Here is an 18,064-nt window from a genome sequence, read left to right on the forward strand (position 1 = left end):
AGCGCCACAATGATGCCTTTGACCCCGGAAGCGGAAGTGGCTGCGGCGGTGGTTTCGTTCCCGGAAGCGGCGGTGGTTGAAGTTGGAAGTCCCGGCTTGGGCCCGAGCGAGCGCGGCGGGGGGGGCGTGCTCCGGCTGCGGAGGAGAATGAGGCGCGGGGGCCCCGCCGAGCCCGATTTCAGCCTGCGAGCGGTCCCGGCAGCGCGGCGCGTCTGAGTGAGTGAGAGACACGCGGGGAGGCGCGAGGGCGGCGTGGAGCTGCGGGGGGCGCGGGGGCGTCTTCCTGCTGCTGGGAGCCACCGCGGGGCTGCCCTGGCCCCTCCCCGCGCCTGTCACTGGAGGAGGGAGGCCCCGGTCCCCCCGCGGCTGTTCCGTGCCTGGTGCTTGGCGGGCTCCTGCCGAGACCCGCAGATCGGAGCCCAGCGAGACTCTCCCCGGCGGACCCTGCCCCGTGCCCGGGCTCCGCAGAGCCACGCTGGGTCGGTAGCTGAGGCTTCGCCGCCCCCGTGTCTCGGCCGCAGGGCTGGTCGGTGCCTGTTCTGCTCCCGCCCACGTGAGGCTCAGTCGGGATTTTTTTTGCTGGGCCAGAATGATGCGGAGTCGCCCGATAACTCCACGCTCTGTGCGCGGACTGGAGCGGAAACCCGCAGTGAACACGAGTGACGGGGAGGAAGCGTGTAGACAAAGCGTGTGTGTGAGGAGAGCACAGCAGGAAAGAGGAGGAAAAGCAGCGGGACACAAGATGCTTTTTCCGGATGTATTAAATCGATCGAATAATAATAAATGAATAATCTAAGCTTGATAAATTAAGTAATCAAAGGTCAGATGTGTAGCTCAGTTTAGTCAATAACCTATTTCTCTAAACAGTTGGACAGTCATTTGTGCTTAAATATTCCTTGTTATTTCTTTTCACTTATGCATTAAGGTAGCTGACTTCCACGAGATCCTCACATTTATTGTACAGCTTAATTTTAATAAACTATCCATTACACTACTTACTAGAGACTATATACCTTTTATGGTATGTACTTTGTTAAAAGTTTCAGATGTCTTGGGATTTTCTCCTCTTAAGTGAAACCAAATAGTATTTTATAAGTTTTGAGAACGTTCTGGCATGCAAGAATTGAGGTTGATGGGTAGAGCAAGAGTGTTAAGAAACTAACTTGCAGGAGTAAAGTAAGTAGATCTAATTTTTAGGACCACCAACATTTACTGCGTGCCTCTTAAAATCTTCCCAAATAATCTGAGAGAGAAATCATCCTTTTTTAATAACTCAAAATTACAAAGCTCGCAAAACTCATTGATCTCAAAAATAAATGTTTAAGTTTAGAATCCTGATATCTGGCTAGCCAGATCTTGGTTTCAGTGTCCAGTGCAGCTTGTGGGATATGTCACTGCAAAGGTGGCTATGAGTGAGGTATGTGACTGTCAGGTACTAGTCCAGGTCTGAGAAGCAATGGAGAGTGGTCTCAGACTGCTCTAAATTGTGCAGGCTGTAATAGCCCCCATGGGTCTATAATAGCAAAAAGGGCTCAAGTTCTCTTTCAGCCAGACTCACCCCCTAGGCTTGTTGCAGGCACAGAGGGTGCCCGAGGCAAGCAACAGTGGTTCGTTGCCCAGAGTGCATAGCGCCAATGAACACACACCAGGGTGGAGAAGCAAGCAAAGTTTATTTGAGATTTCAAAGCAGTGCAAGGAGATGAACGCCTCAAATCATGTACCCCTACACAAGCGGCTTTTCCCTTTTTTTTTTCTCTTTCTTCTCCCCCTTCCTCCCCCTGTAGCAGTTACGTAAGCGCAGGTGCATTAAGTAATCTTGGCTGCGGCAGCTCGTTAGTAAGTTTTCCTTCTGCGAGTTATCTTGTCCTTCTGCTAAAGGTGCACAGGCCTTATCACCACTGCTTTAGACTGGTTTTAGCTGTGCTGCAACTGATAACTTACTGTTACACATTTAATTTCACAGCTGCTAGCTTTCTAGATCAAGTAGAGTTCAACATGGAGAAGCTTTGGTTCACTGAGGCCTAGATTTATGCCTAGTGACACCAACAGGCTGGCATTAGGATGGAGGTAGCATAGAACTGACACTATGCCCTCTTGGTACTCCTCTTTGCCAGGAGTATGTCCAACCAGCCAGTTAAGTTGCCTTTGTGATTATCTTGCAGGTACCCAATATCTCATACATATTTTCTATTTACATTACTAAACTCTTAGATATTGTTACTTACTGCTAGTCAAGAACAGTTAGTTTCAAGAAACTACTAACATATTCACAAAGATTTTGTTTTGAATGCTCATTAAGGATTACTGATTTTGAGGTCTGCATGTCAGTCAGAACTGAGATTTCTATAACAAAAAAGTGAATTTTAGATACTTGTTTCATTGTTCTTCTTACCCCAGGCTCTATTTTGGCCAATGTAATAGAATGTGTGTGTAGTGTAAATATTTCAAATATTAAATTGTTTTAAGAATTTTTTGATAAACTAAGACATTTGACTCTCGTCATAGTTTTCCAAGAGAAACAATGCACTATTACTTGAAACATTGTGGGCCATGACTTCCCTCTTTAAATAAAATTGTTTGGATTTTTTTGGCCATGACAAGCAACCACTTTTAATATGGTTATAAAGGGCTAGTATTTTATCCAGGAGTGGGAAGGAGGCACGTGTAGACAATATAAATTCAGTTTCTTATCCACTGGCCCACGAGTCAGGAGTTGTCATCTTAGCTCTTCCAGTAACCCATGCAGTCACCCTTGGACAAGTCACCTTATTCCTCTGCTTCCTAGCTTTCACATCTGTAAAATGAGGAAAATACTTTATCTTCTTTCATAGGGCACTCACATTTACAGATAGAAAACACTATAAATGGATGTCTTGTACTTAAAGATAATATTGACTGTCATATTTGGGGAAAAGAAGAAATATTGGTTAGCTGAAATTTAGTATTTGAAAGGGAATGTTGTTAGTCTGGAAGACACTGAAGGAAATAACTGTTTGGCTCCATGATTAATCCTAGGGGAATCTTGTGCCAAAAAATTAAAAATTCTGCATACAATATTTTAAAATTCTGCATATTTTAATTATCAAAATAATACAGTATAATCACCAGTTTCAATTATTCTTGGTCATTTATTTCAAAATACCTGTCAGCACTTATGTCTGTAACAATACAGAAGATAAAATATTGAGGAAATGTTTTTTTGACAGATTACTTACTCAGCATATAAGTATAGAACTTCGAATAATTCATTTAAACTGCACTACAGAACTGTATCTTGTGCCCCCTGAGAAACAGTGCAAAGTCACTGTTGGGGAAGTCAAGGATAATGGAGAGGCTGAGGGAGAGGGAAGGAGCCTGGGAGTGAACCTGGAGGGTTGTTGGATATGGCGGGGAGAAATATGGAACAGATTTCTTGGAGGGCAGAGAGGGATTGTTAGGGAGCCTCCCCCATGCAGATCCTGGTGTACCCCTAGCCTTTCCCATTCAGTCAGGCACATCTGCCCCTGTTCCCATGTGTTCTTGCACCCCATCTCCCCTGTGTCCCTCAACCCCTGCTCAGACACCCACTCTCCCACCCACATGTGGCTCTGTACTCAATCACCCCCATGTGTCCGTGCACCCCCTCAGCCAGCTCCCTCCCAATCCCCATTGAAGGGTTAAAATCCATGTGCATTTTATATAACAACCAGGTATATGAATTGTGCTGGCTCTATTCCAAACCCAAAGTCCAGAGTATGGTCAAAAAAACAAAGGCCTAGCAAATAATCAGCTAAGAAAAAAATAGGGTAAACAAATAATCTTGTTTTGCTAAAATAAGACTAGTCAGCAAATTGCCAGATGTTGAAGCTAAGAACTAAATAATTGTCTTATTCAAACTTGCAAATTAAACAAAGAATCCCTGTTCCTGTTGTGTTAGTTTCTTCTGTAGGGAGACATTCTTTCCACAGATCCAACTTTGAGTTTATAAAAAGTTGGCACGTCAGTATAAAATATGGCACCCTCCCACCTCCCTTTCCCAGGGACCAATGCCTGCCTTAAGACATAAAGGAGACAATCTTTATTGCCGTATACTTTCTCTGTTTCTTTTCTTTAACTCCTAGAAATGTATCTGTTGAACAATCAAAGGAGTTGCCCCATTCCTATAAACCCCAAATCTAAATTTAACATATATATTTTATACTAATAACATTTTATTGAAGTATTAATTAAATGTTAACTTGCTAACTTAAGACCATGGGCGAAGACATTATGTAATCTGTTAACCATTGGCTAATGTGCTGTCTTGTCTTGCGGCTAAACCTATCCCAGGATGTGAAACTACCTTCCCTGTCACTTTTCCCTGCTCATGAAAAATCCATATATTCTATTGTAATCAATTAACAGTGTCTCTGAGCCTAATAAGCAACGTAACACTTCACCAGCGCTGTGTGTAATAAACTCCTATGCATAACCTCTACATGGTGTGAATTTATGTCCTTTGCCCATGTATCTCTATACCCCCTTCCCTGTCCCCATTGTGACACTGCACCCCATATTCTTCATAAAGATGATATTATGATATGATTATGGCCTAGTTCTGATCTATTTTATTCAAGATAGGACTTGTGAGAGAGGTTATGATTATCCTATTTGTATGCATGTATCATTTTTGTATCCGATTTTACTAATATTGACTATATATCTGTATTACAAACGTGTTTACATTTGGGGAATGCCCACTAGACAAAACACTGTCAGTCTAGATGGCTGGCTGGGAAGGGCCAATTCAGATTAATATACCATTAGGAGAAAACAATAGGCATTAAAATAAACTTATCTCCCACCTGACGACCCTACAAACAGCATCCAAGTTATGGCTGCTGTGACCCTACGGGGACATGTGATCAGGTCACCTGGTGCTGGATTCCATCTTGGGATACCAGTGTTTTTCCACTGGCTGGCGTGGGAACCAAGCTTTGAGACAAAGGGTTCCCACCATATGCAAAAGCTATTTAAGGCAGAGAAGTGACATCATCATGGTTCTTCTCTGACTCCCCACCCAAAAAGACTCTTGGAAACACGACAGAACAGAGACACTGAACTGGGGGGAAGTGTTGGATCCCAGCTAAAGGGATTTTTAGCCTGTGAATGGAACACCTGGGGATTTTAAACTGTAAATTAGTGCAGCTTGCCCTTTAAGAATCTGCAGCCTGCTGGCATCATCGCTTAGGATGAGGATCTGCTGTTCATATTCAATCTCTTTAGTTTGCATGTTTTGTTTATTTGCTGGATAATCTGCTTTGATCTGTTTGCTATCCCTTGTAATCACTTAAAATCTATCTTTTATGGTTAATAAACTTGTTTTTGCTTTGTCTAAAAGCCAGTGTGTGGGAGTCATAACTCATGGCAGAAAGCTGTTGAATATCTCTTCTCCACATTGAGGGAGAGGGTGACTTTCATGAGCTTACGCTGTACCACACCAGTACAGCGTAAAGTGAGTCAAGGTTGGTGGGTGAGGGGGGCTTAATGGTACCCCAGTTCCAGGTGGCACCCCAAGGGGTAACCTATCACACTCATATGTTCCTGTGCCCCCATTCAGCCACCCCTTGCCCCTGTGCCCTCAGACACCCCCATCTAGCCCTGCACTTCCATTCCCATTCAGTCCCTTCCCCAGTCTGTCCTTCTCCACTAACCCTTATTAAGCCCAGGCTGTGACCCCTCCCCCCAGATCCCAATGTGCCTCACGCTGTCTGTTTGTCCCCTCCAACCCTATATACCCGGTCTTCTGACTTGGCCCCACTGGCAGGGCGCTGTGTTGCCAGGAAGGCAGCCTCTTTTCCTTCCTATCACAGCTGGCTAGGGCCCTGGAGTGGCTGCTGTGTTTAGTGCTACAGTGCCCCCTGATGGGTAAAAGGCATAACTGCAGCAGCTTTTCAGCAGAAATTTTCTACAGGGGGATAAAAATTGTGTGTGGCACATGAATTATGAGCAAGCGCTGTGGCGCAGAATTCCCCTATGAGTATCCATGATATAAATACAGTGAGGGAGGCTTTTGACATATTGACTGAAAAAAATGAACAGCTGTACAAGGAGTTGGATTACTCTTAGGAACGGTATATTTTGCTTTTACTTGCAAAGACTAGCAGTTAGAATTTTATTGGTAAATTTCCCCATGCAGATAGCCTCATAATAAAAATAATTATCTTCAGAAAATGAGATGGTATAAAGCATAATTTTCAAGGTTTATTTTGTTTTTATAAACCTTGCTTTGTCCTCTCCACTATCACCCAAGCCTGTTTTAAAGTATTTTTGTAGGATCCCTGAGTATGATGGAACAGAAATTGAGACTTGAAATCTGAATTGGGCTTTATATCTTCAAGGGTTATATGTAATGTAAAGTTAACAAGATAATTATTGCATGGTGTTTTTATTCTACCTGTCACTGGAGTTAAGGTGTGATAGTCTTCCCTCTCTCTCAAAATGTAAATAAATGTAAGAATAGTAGAGGGTTTTTAGGACATGTTTTTGCTGTGGGGTGGAATTAATGAGCTTTTTGGAGTGTAATTTAATAGCTAGTCTTTGAATCTTTCAAGGATTCACACTGAATTAATGAGGTTTAGCTGTAATACTAGTGCACTTTCTATAATTACTTAACAGCTCATAATGTATTTAAAAGATGCACTCCACCCAGCCTTCCCATGCTCTGAATGTAGGCCAGGCAAAATTGTGATATTTGGCAGAGAGAATGTAAAGGCTTGGATGTAGAAAAGTCACAGGCCTGAGGAAGAATTCATATGTGGCATTCAGGGCCGGCTCCAGGCAGCAGTGTAGCAAGCAGGTGCCTGGGGTGGCCAGTGAAGAGAGGGGTGGCACGTGTGGCCGTTCGGCGGCAATTGAACGGTGGGGCCGTCACTTCTTCTCGGAGTGAAGGACCTGCCGCCAAATTCCTGCAGTAGAAGAAGCTGTGGTAGAGTTGCTGCCAATCTCGAACGCGGCTCTTTTTTTTGCTGTTTGGGGCGGCAAAAATGCTAGAGCCGGCTCTGGTGGCATTCAGTTACTTTAAAAACTCTCAGGAAAACTGCAGCAAGTGTGCTCTTGTTCAACATTGAATTATCTTGGGTCTTAAGACATTTTATTGTAAACTGATTTAAAAACCAGTCTCAGAATGTTAATTATGTTTGGGGGATTTTTTTAACACTTGATGTACTTCATCTTAATGTTAATATAGTACTATTTGAAAAATCATTAAAATATAAATCTGAAAAGAGAGAGAAAAATGGTCTCAATCCTGCAAAATGAGATTTGCAGTTGTCCAGCATGAATTTCATTAGGCTCTCTCATATGGCAACAGGAAAAGCAACATTAAACTTGAGGCCACTCAGCATCTTGGCAGATCAGGCCCATGGACATAGCAGTTTAGTCCAACTCTTTTCTAATACACTAGCAATTAAAGAAGGCCAGCACTAACGCACTACATTTAAAAAAAAATCTTAAAATGTAGAGTTGCTTTTACCCTCCAAAAATTTGAAATTTGGGGCCAAACTCTTCTGCTTTTCAGAAGGGTAGCCTCCTTGGCGTCAGACGGTCTATTAGCAGAAGAAAAGTGGGATTTATTTGGCTTCTTTTATATAATACTGTTTGAATGTTTGTTTAAATTTCTTTGAACAAGAAACTTTTTAACTGATTTTAAAATCACTCTTTAAAAGCTAAATTGTCAAAGGTAGAGAAGCTCTAAGCCTTCTTGGCTTTTTATATAACTAGCAGCTCTAGTTGTATTCTGAGCTATGTTGTATTTCAATGAGAGAAACTTTTGATATAAGTGTTTCTCATATTGAAGTTGGTTTTAAACATCTGGAGAACTCAATGTTGGATGTCCATAAGGTTTTGCTCTACTCCCAGCTAGCAGTTGTTTAACAATGCAAAATTTATTTTCTATTTCTAGCTGAATTTGATTTCCAGGGTGGAGATTTTTGTTGCTGTGATTTTTAAATCACAGTTTAGTTTTCCAGTTTTGAGTATTTATATGTACCAAAGATAAATGTGTACTTTTATTCTTCAAATATCAACAATACAATATAAATATATTGTGACTAAGGTTTTATATCTCATGGTTCTGTGTGAAATTCCTTGCTTTCAAATGATACCTTTCTAAGTGTTGACAGCGTGACCGTTATCTTACAAAAACAAAATTAACATGGATTTCAAAATGTGTAGCTTTCCCAGAGATGCATTTGCCATTTTATTCTAAGAGCACCATGATTTGTAGCAGAGGCACCACTTCAGAGGGTAGGAAAAGTTGTGTCAGCAAATAGAACATTTTGTGTTCCAAATAGCATCACAAATGAAAAAAGCTAGGCAATTATTGCTTAACTGTGCCCAAAGTCAGTGGGGGACAACTGCCCGCTTTGCACCATAGCAAATGATGCTCCTGATTTGTAGGTTTCTCTTTCTCTGAAATCCGTCTTTGCTTGTTTCTTCTTCCATTGTGCAGATCAGATTAGATTGTGTGTGTGTGTGTATTGTAGTAAGGCATTTTACAGCTTGATGGCAGTACTGCTCTCTGAAGAAAATGTTATTTATAGCTTTCTTTAAAATGATTTTATGTTCATATTAGCTTACACGGTCTCTTACAGGGGTTTAATTTCAATTTTGCTCAGAAAAAGAACCTTCATTACCCCACATGTGTACACTCTTTCAAATGGTTTTGGGGGAGAGAAGGAAAATTAAAAATCCTATGGGACTCTTTTATTTGGATTATTTGGGTACCAATTTAATGACATCTCTTCCACCTCTACTCTTGTGGTGCTAATATTTTGGAGGGTCTGCAACTTCACTTCTGTCCAATCTCCTTCAGGCTTTTGAGATAACTGGCACTGTGGATATAGGGAAAGCAGTGGACATGATATACTTTGATTTTAGCAAAGCTTTTGATATGGTCTCCCACAGTATTCTTGCCAGCAAATTAAAGAAGTATGGATTGGAAGAATGGATTATAAAGTGGATAGAAGGCTGGCTAAATCATCGGGATCATTGGGTAGTAATCAACGGCTCGATGTCCAGTTGACTGCCGGTATCAAGCGGAGTGCCCCAGGGGTCGGTCCTGGGGTCTGTTTTGTTCAACATCTTCGTTAATGATCTGGATGATGGGCTGTATTGCACCCACAGCAGTTTCACGGATGACACTAAGCTGTGGGGAGAGGTATATATGCTAGAGGGTAGGGATAGGGTCCAAAGTGACCTAGACAAATTGGAGGATTGGGCCAAAAGAAATTTGATGAGGTTCAACAAGGGCAAGTGCGGAGTCCTGAACTTAAAACGGAAGAATCCCATGTACTGCTACAGACTAGGGATCAAGTGGCTAGGCAGTAGTTCTGCAGAAAAGGACCTAGGGGTTATAGTGGACAAGAAGCTGGGTACGAGTCAACAGTGTGCCTTTGTTGCCAAGAAGGCTAACGGCATTTTGGGCTGTATAAGATGGGACATTGCCAGCAGATCGAGGGACGTAATCGTTCCCCTGTATTCAGCATTGGTGAAGCCTCATCTGGAGTACGGTGTCCAGTTTTGGGCCCCACACTACAAGGATGTGGAAAAATTGGAAAGAGTCCAGCAGAGGGTAATGAAAATGATTAGGGGGCTGGAGCACATGACTTATGAGGAGAGGCTGAGGGAACTCGGATTATTTAGTCTGCAGAAGAGAAGAATGAGGGGGGATTTGATAGCTCCTTTCAACTACCTGAAGGGGAGTTTCAAAGAGGATGGAGCTAGGCTGTTCTCAGTGGTACTCGATGACAGAATAAGGGGTAATGGTCTCAAGTTGCAGTGGGAAAGGTCTAGGTTGGATATTAAGAAAAACGATTTCATTAGAAGGGTGGTGAGGCACTGAAATGGGTTACCTAGGGAGGTGGTGGAATCTCCATCCTTAAAGGCTTCTAAGGCCCAGCTTGACAAAGCTCTGGCTGGGATGATTTAGTTGTTGGTCCTGCTTTGAGCAGGGGGTTGGACTAGATGACCTCCTGAGGTCCCTTCTAACCCTGATCTTCTATGATTCTGACTGGCTGTAATGCTGAGCACCAATAATAGGACAAGTGATGGAACCAGTTAAGTTTCAGATAACTCTGGGGAAGAATACTGTGCAGCCAACTGACCACAATGTTGATGACCAGATACTCAGGGACACAGATGGATATAATATCCTATCAAGTAGCTGATTGTGAAAAGAGATGGATTTATGGTTGCACTGTTTCCCTCTGCCCCCCCCCCCCCCCCGGCTTATTATCAGATTAAACAAAAGTACTACTTGTTTTTCAGGTAGTGAAGTATGGCATCTGATGTTGTTTATTCAAGCGTTCTTATGATTTCCAGAGGTTCTTGATATTTGCTCTCTGCTGTGACAGTTTCTCTTTGTGTTTTTTTTCTGATCGTGTTAGTAATAATGGTAGCCTCATGCACTGGATCACAGGTATTTCCCTCACCAGTGAATGGCTTATATCAAAAAGGTCTTTGGTGTCCCTTTCCTTCTTATTTCAAGGGCAATCTTTTATGTCTTCTTCCTCACCGAATAAAAGCACAGCTTTTCTGCCATGCCATAGTCACCTGCTTTTTCATTATCCCTTGGCACTTGAAGACCAAACCATGGGTATTTTCAGTCAGGTCTTTCAGTCAGCATGCTTAACATTTTTCTGTACCTACTCTTGTAGTTCTGTTTTCTTGTATTGTGATTCAGTGGCTGCCCAGTGTGAATTCCATTTTCAAATTTTCAGATGAACTCAGGCTAGAAATAAGAATAAACACACATGGAAAAAAGAATAAAACTAGAGTGGTCTAGAGAGAGAAATTCAGTGAATGCAGTGATATCTAAGGACGATATCCTGTCCAAAAGCCAAGATTGTTTAGTGCATGAACCTCAGGTTGGAGCTAGCATGTTTTATTGTTGATGTATGATCATCTTTACAGCATAACAGGATCCCATCTGGAGCCGACAGTCACTCAGACTGACTTTCTTAGACGTCTTTAGTAATTAGATAAGAACTCTTTAGGGGTTAATTCCACTTCTCATTATTACTATAACTCTTCTAGTTGGCATCTGTCTCGATGCATATAGTGGGCTATGTTCTGGATCTGGTTTATATATTGGGATCAGTAGTTGGAGAGAGAGTTTACTCCCACGTCATGGACTGACCACTGCGTCTCTCATTTTGATCTCTGGGTGTACTTTTCTCATTGGGGCACGAACTTGCTTTGGCATCCTGACCTTCTCCTGAACCAGTATTGTTTCTGCTGATCACAAGGAGGTGTAAACAACTGACCTCTCAGTAGCCTGGATGATGATACAACTACTGCTAAATACCTTTCCCACTTGGTGGCCTGTAATAAATGAATCAGGAGGAAGTATGGCTAGAAAGCTGGTAGCAGAAATCTTAAAACCAAATCTGAATAACTGTGGCATTAAGCAGCATAGGCACAAAATGTGTGTGTGTGTGTGTGTGTGATGTGTGGGGGGGAAAACAAGTAGTAGGCATCCATCACAATTTCACCATTTCATCTGTTCATCTTAATCCAGCTATAATACTTTTTTAGGTAACTAAGGGCTATAGTTGCAGCAAGGCATTTGCAAGGGATTGGGGAAGTTGGTCTGTGAAACTATTTCTGTATAAGTTGTCAAAGACTGAAGACATTTGCCACGGGTATGGAAGTAAGAGTGATATAATTTTTGTTTCTGTATCCTAGAGCTAATGCCTAGGAAGCAATTTTACAAAATGATCAAATCACCATCTGTGCCCATGCTTTGTTTTGCAATTTGGATGGGAATAAAGTTGCTATCAGCCACTGTATTTGAGGGGATTATTAGTACTAAGTAGTATTCAAATAAAAACAAAAGAGAATTCTCCTAGGAGTTAAAAAGCTTATTTTACTCTTCTCACTGATTATCAGAGATCCTAATTTTCCATGATGATAAAACCAAAATTCTTTGACTTAAAAAACCCCACAAAAATCCACATTTTTCCGCAATTAAAATGAAATGCTGAACTTCAGTTTTCCTAGCCACTATATATATAGAGGGGGGTGGCGGGGGATCTGTTGAACACAGTCTTTTTATTTATATATATTGGAACTCTATTTATCTGATCTAACTGGGACTGGGGCCAGATGAGATGATAAAAAATGTGGATGATCTGGCAAATGGGCAAAGAGCTTCAGCCCCAGGCAAGCGGAGCTCTCACTGTCAGCTGAAGCCTGAGCTCTGCTGCCTGGGCTCACAGCCCTGGTTTGGTTCAGATAAACAGGGTTCCACTTTAGCTAATGTTTTTTTTGTTTGTTTTTTTTCCCCACAAAACTAAAGATTCTGTATAAAAACACGAATTCCGTGGTTTTCCATGACACATGAATTTCTAGGAGCCCTGCTGATTATTAAAAGCAGCAGAGAATCCTGTGGCAGCTTATAGACTAACAGACGTTTTGGAGCATGAGCTTTCGTGGGTAAATACCCACTTCGTCAGATGCTGCTGATTGTTACAGTTGAAGTTTGGAAAGTGATTAAAGTGATCCAGTTATGTAAAAGATGAAATAAACAGTAGTTTGTTATTACCTTTTGTTTATGCAATGGTTTACTACTAATCTTCAGGAATATGAATGCTTGCTTGACTGTTTTCCATGTTAGATATTTATGTATGTATATTTGGGTTTTTTGCAGGATACATATGGACTAAAAGATCACTCACTACTGCAATGGAAAAGTCATGGATGCTTTGGACCTTTGTTGAAAGGTGGCTACTGGCTTTGGCATCGTGGTCTTGGGGTCTCTGCCGTATTTCTCTTTTACCTTTGATAGTAACTTTTCATTTGTATGGCGGCATTACTTTACTTATGTTAATATTTGTATCGATAGCAGGTATACTATATAAATTCCAAGATGTATTGCTTTACTTCCCAGAACAGCCCTCTTCTTCACGCCTTTATGTTCCTATGCCTACTGGTATACCACATGAAAACATCTTCATCAAAACCAAAGATGGAGTTCTTCTCAATCTTATTCTGTTGAGATACACTGGGGACAATGCAGCGTATTCTCCTACTATCATTTATTTTCATGGGAATGCAGGCAACATTGGTCACAGGTTACCAAATGCTTTGCTGATGCTGGTAAACCTGAAAGTAAACTTGTTTCTGATTGATTATAGAGGTTATGGAAAAAGTGAAGGAGAAGCAAGTGAAGAAGGTTTATACTTAGATTCTGAGGCTGTGCTAGACTACGTGATGACTAGGTCTGACCTTGATAAAACAAAAATCTTTCTCTTTGGCCGTTCCTTGGGGGGAGCAGTGGCGGTTCATTTAGCTTCTGAAAATTCCCATAGGATTTCTGCCATAATGGTGGAGAACACATTTCTTAGCATTCCACATATGGCCAGCACTTTGTTTTCTTTCTTCCCAATGAGATATCTTCCTTTGTGGTGCTACAAAAATCAATACCTGTCCTACAGAAAAATCTCTCAGTGCAGAATGCCTTCTCTCTTCATCTCTGGGTTATCTGACCAGTTAATTCCACCAGTTATGATGAAGCAGCTTTATGAATTATCCCCGTCTCGGACAAAGAGATTGGCAATATTTCCAGATGGAACTCATAATGACACTTGGCAGTGTCAAGGTTATTTCACTGCACTTGAACAGTTCATCAAAGAAGTAATAAAGAGTCACTCCCCTGAAGAAATGGCAAAAACATCATCTAATGTAACAATAATATAACTGATATTCCCTTTTTTCTGATAAAACTGCACTGTACCTTGATTTGTGAAAAATTGTAAAAGAATGTCAATTTTTAAATGTATATTATGTCTGTACTTGCCTAAAGAGTGAAATTAAACTTGGAAAGGTCTAATTCTTTATTATGATGATCCAGATAGTTTTTACATTTGCAATATTGTAAATGAGTGAACAGTTCTACAGGTCTTTCCCATACACTTCTTGGATTTGTTTATTCTTCCACTTGTTCGATATATACAATGAAGGCTATTAAAAACTTCTTGTGATTACATTATTACAATTTACATTAGTTTTAAGATGACAGAAGGCTCTTCAGTATTCTCTGCTGTATGTATCAGCTATTTGGCCAATCACGATTAGGAAAATATGTTCCATAACAATATTTCTCTTTTAGGATTTAGTTTAAGTATACCATGCATGAGTGTTTGTTTTATTCCTTGAATTTCTGTGTTATGCAAGATATACTTAGTAATGTAAATAGCATTAATGGCAGTATATACCTATGGGTGTACGAGCCTGATTATTTTTATGGTTTATATATATTATATTACAAATTCAAGGTTAAGAGGAAAAGCCAATTTTCTATATTAATTTCATTATTCACAGTGTATTAGTGCTCACAAATTTGAGCGTCCATGCATAAAGGCCAAGAGATGTTTTTTTTTCCTTGTACAGCCTGCTATCTGAGAAGAGAATTAACCGATGAAGAGGGGGGAAAAAATGTACCATCCAAGTATAACTCTTTCAAAACTATTATTGTTTGTCTACAGCTCTTCAACTTAGCCATTATTAGTTGTTATTTCTTGTTGGCATCGCAATAGAATCATCAGTTTAGGTAGGGTGTCCCATGTCTGTGGGGCAGGATAGCAGAAAGAGCAACTCTGTTTGTTGAAGAGGTGGCAGGTGGGGTGCTACATGTAAACTTACATTTGATTTTAAATGTGATGAACTTAAACATGTCTGTACTCCCTCTACATACACTTCTAAAACAACTAGTCTGTTAAAACATTAGAGTTTGATTTGTGCAGCAGTTTCTATGATAGGGATAAGAAAGCCACATAAACATTTAGACTCAACAGATTTAGGATTTGTTAAATTCTAGTGAATATAGATCATTTTATTTTAACTCTTTTAGCCTTTTGTTTGTAGATTTTTTATTTAAATTTTATTGTATAGTGTGCAGACAGATTGTAAGTACCATCAACAAAAATGTGAATTTCTTCCAGTCACATTGAGTTAATGGTGACCACATTAGTGTCAGCAGTGTTGAATAATAAGATAAGAACCTGATTGTGACCCTCCTTCTAGAATGAGGATCCTTGCTTGAACAGCTATACCAAAGCTGTCTGGCATCAGCTCAGTTAACATGTACAAATATATAAAATACCTTGTCTAGGTTTATTTACTCATTTGCTGCAGATGATATGCAGTTTGCCTATTCAAGGAGTATACTTAGTCTGGTTAAAAAAGCTATCAGTGAAAAACGGTTTTCCATTCAAAAATCTGTACTGTTGTTGTTTCAGACTGAATTCTCTTAAGCCCTAATTCAGGAAAGCACTTCAGCACATGCTTGAATCCATTTCTGTTTAGGAGTGGCACTTAAGCATGTGCTCAAGGTCCATTAGCTTCAGTGAACAAAGCTGCATTCCTGAACTAGTGCCTTAATGACTACTTTATTATATGGAAGTACAGGTATTACACATGGATATGTAGTTATCAACAAATTAAATATGGACATGAGGGGTGAAATTTCTCAACTACAGAAAAAAGTTTTTAACAGTGGTTACTCTTTTTTCTTAATAAAGACATATCCTATATTGCTGCCATCTCAGTGACAAGTATTTTTTTAATACTGCAGACAGAATTCCTTTAAAATGACTGGAGTCACCTTAGAACTGCCTCGTGTTATAAACTCTCCTTGTCTCCTCTAATTATTTCAGTGTTGTGTGGTATATTTCTTTGTGATGTAGAAGTGGCAACCTTCTTAACACCTAAAAGGATTTAATTGATCATAATGTTCGTTTACTTGGTATATTCCTATCAGACCGTGTATATTTTTCACAAATTTTGTTCTTGTGTTGTACTATTTCAGCTGCATCAGAGATTTGGAACTGACTAAATTCCTACAGAAAATACTCAGATATTTATTTATCCTAAGTGGGACAAATATTGCTGTTCTGAAAGAAAAAGTTTTTAATAGTAGCAGCTACTCATGCAGATTATTTGTTGAAGGTTGTAAATTCACCTCTGTAAATAGCTGCTTCAAAAGTTGTCATGACTGGCAATTATTAAATTATGCCCAATATAAAATATGGATTTCCAGAGCAAAAGCTGAACATAAATTAAATGTGTATTTTTAGTGTAAATTCATAACTCCATAAAGGGCTCTATGCACTTGTATTATCTGAGTAGGGAATGTTGAATTGGGCCCATAGTTGCAAAAGCAACTGGTGTGGGGAGGGAAGGGGCAGGAAATGGTGACAAACTAGAACTGTTTAGCAGTGCACTCTTGATCACCAAACCATATGTTTTCACCATAGTGACTGTGGGTTTTCAAGTCATATATCTGAAAACCTGCACACTGTGATGAATATTTATCCCAGGTATGAGGTGTCTATATCCATAGGATTTATTAAACTGAATAGTGACCCTCCCCATTTTACTCCTTCAACTCTATATACATGTTCAGACTCCTTTCCTGTGCCATATAGGGATAGGGTCGTGTTAAGCAGTGTGAATGAGAAACTGACTCTTTAACAAGAGTTTACCTTTTCACTTTGAAATCCATCTGGGGCAGGTGAGGAGGGAATACTTAAACCAATTTTGTGAAGTTCTGTTTTCTGTAAATGCTACACTGCTGTCAATGTGATTATTTATTGATAACAAAAGTGGAACATCTGACAAGTCAAGACTTTTGTCTACAGCAGTGCACTCATTCTGGCTCCAAATTGTACAGTGACAAACCAATGTTTTGCTGTTGAGTTTTCAGTTTGAGAAGCAGCTGTTATGGTTGGGTATTGAGAAGAATCTTTGCCGTTTGGCTAAAGTATTCCTCCTGTTATCATTCGTGTTTAACTGAAAAATAAATGGAAGGGTAATTAAGTCAATTGCACCTTTGCCAGTGTTCCTCCATGTAGAATATTCCCTCTTGCAAAAAATAACAGTAAGAGGAAGTGTTTAACTGTGAACAGTATATATTCTTATTTTGTATGATTACCAATCATAGAGTTGTTTGGGGAGAAGGGACTAAGTAGTCTGGATCCAGGGTTTACAGAGGGGTCACTCTTAGGTTTAAAGATATAGTAGTATATGCTTGAGTAGTATATATATAATAGACTTCAAAAGAATTGGGAGTCAAAATAGAGTTGCTGTGCCACTAGAGTCTTTGTGATAAATCCCCCCAGGCAAGAGTACTTTCTTTCTCAATGTAATTAGTGGAAACACTTAATGCTTCCTATTGGCTCATGTTTACATTCCCAATATCTAGTTCTGAAACTGTGAAATGCAAAGATATAAGCTGTGCTTTCAATGCGGGGGGTGGGGGGGAATGACTAATATAGGTGCCCTCATGTCCATTCTCAGGTAAAAGAATACAGCACAGACATATTTGGCAGGCTTGATATTTGTGGACAATCTCCCATTTGTAAGGGTAGATGCATTCTCAGACTCATTCTTACTCTCTCTCCTGGCTAATTAGTAGTGTCACCTTGGACAAATGTACAAGTGAATAGTTCTCTGACCCTAAAATCCTAAGATTTGACAAGTTTACAAGATTTGACACTTTCAGTTAGCAAAGTGATGCAGATATACCTCCAGTTATATTTCATAAATCACTTTCTTCAAGTGCATTTTTAAAATGATGTGCCAATTTGCAAGAGACACTTTGCCAAAAATAAAACTAATGCCTCCTGCACAGGACGGGATCAAACTACTATTGGTGTGTCCCGTTTAGAACAACTTATAATGCTGTCCTGTCTGTATAGTTTACAGTAGAATAATGCAGAAGAGAAAAGCCTATATAGCTAAAGCATATTCAATAGCTAAATAAAGCTGATATTCTGAATTTAAAGTCAGTTACTGAATGTTCAAGGAATGAATTTTCTTTAATTTTTTAGTATTCAGTTTAAGTATCTTATGAAGTAGTACTTCTAATTCTATATTTTGTCCACTAAGCATAAATGTGTCAGTATATGTGCTAACCATTGCAGTTTTTACAAACACTTTCATTCTAGTCTGGCTTTTACAATAAAATTGATTTTACAAAACACATTCTATTTTTATGTACTGATGTGCAATAAATTGATACATTAAAAGTGCCATTAATGTC

General features: G+C 40.0%; 1 protein-coding gene across 1 annotated transcript; it reads left to right on the top strand.

Annotated features, from left to right (window-relative positions):
- Positions 1 to 37: 37 nt before the first annotated feature.
- On the top strand, positions 38 to 18,056 carry ABHD13 (abhydrolase domain containing 13). The gene is made up of 2 exons (XM_030568414.1): positions 38 to 216; positions 12,671 to 18,056. The coding sequence occupies exon 2, from the start codon at positions 12,706 to 12,708 to the stop codon at positions 13,717 to 13,719; it is 1,014 nt and encodes a 337-aa protein (XP_030424274.1). The 5' UTR covers positions 38 to 216; positions 12,671 to 12,705; the 3' UTR covers positions 13,720 to 18,056.
- Positions 18,057 to 18,064: the final 8 nt, after the last annotated feature.

Source organism: Gopherus evgoodei, chromosome 1 (assembly GCF_007399415.2).
Source record: "Gopherus evgoodei ecotype Sinaloan lineage chromosome 1, rGopEvg1_v1.p, whole genome shotgun sequence".
NCBI classification, from domain to species: Eukaryota; Metazoa; Chordata; order Testudines; family Testudinidae; genus Gopherus; species Gopherus evgoodei.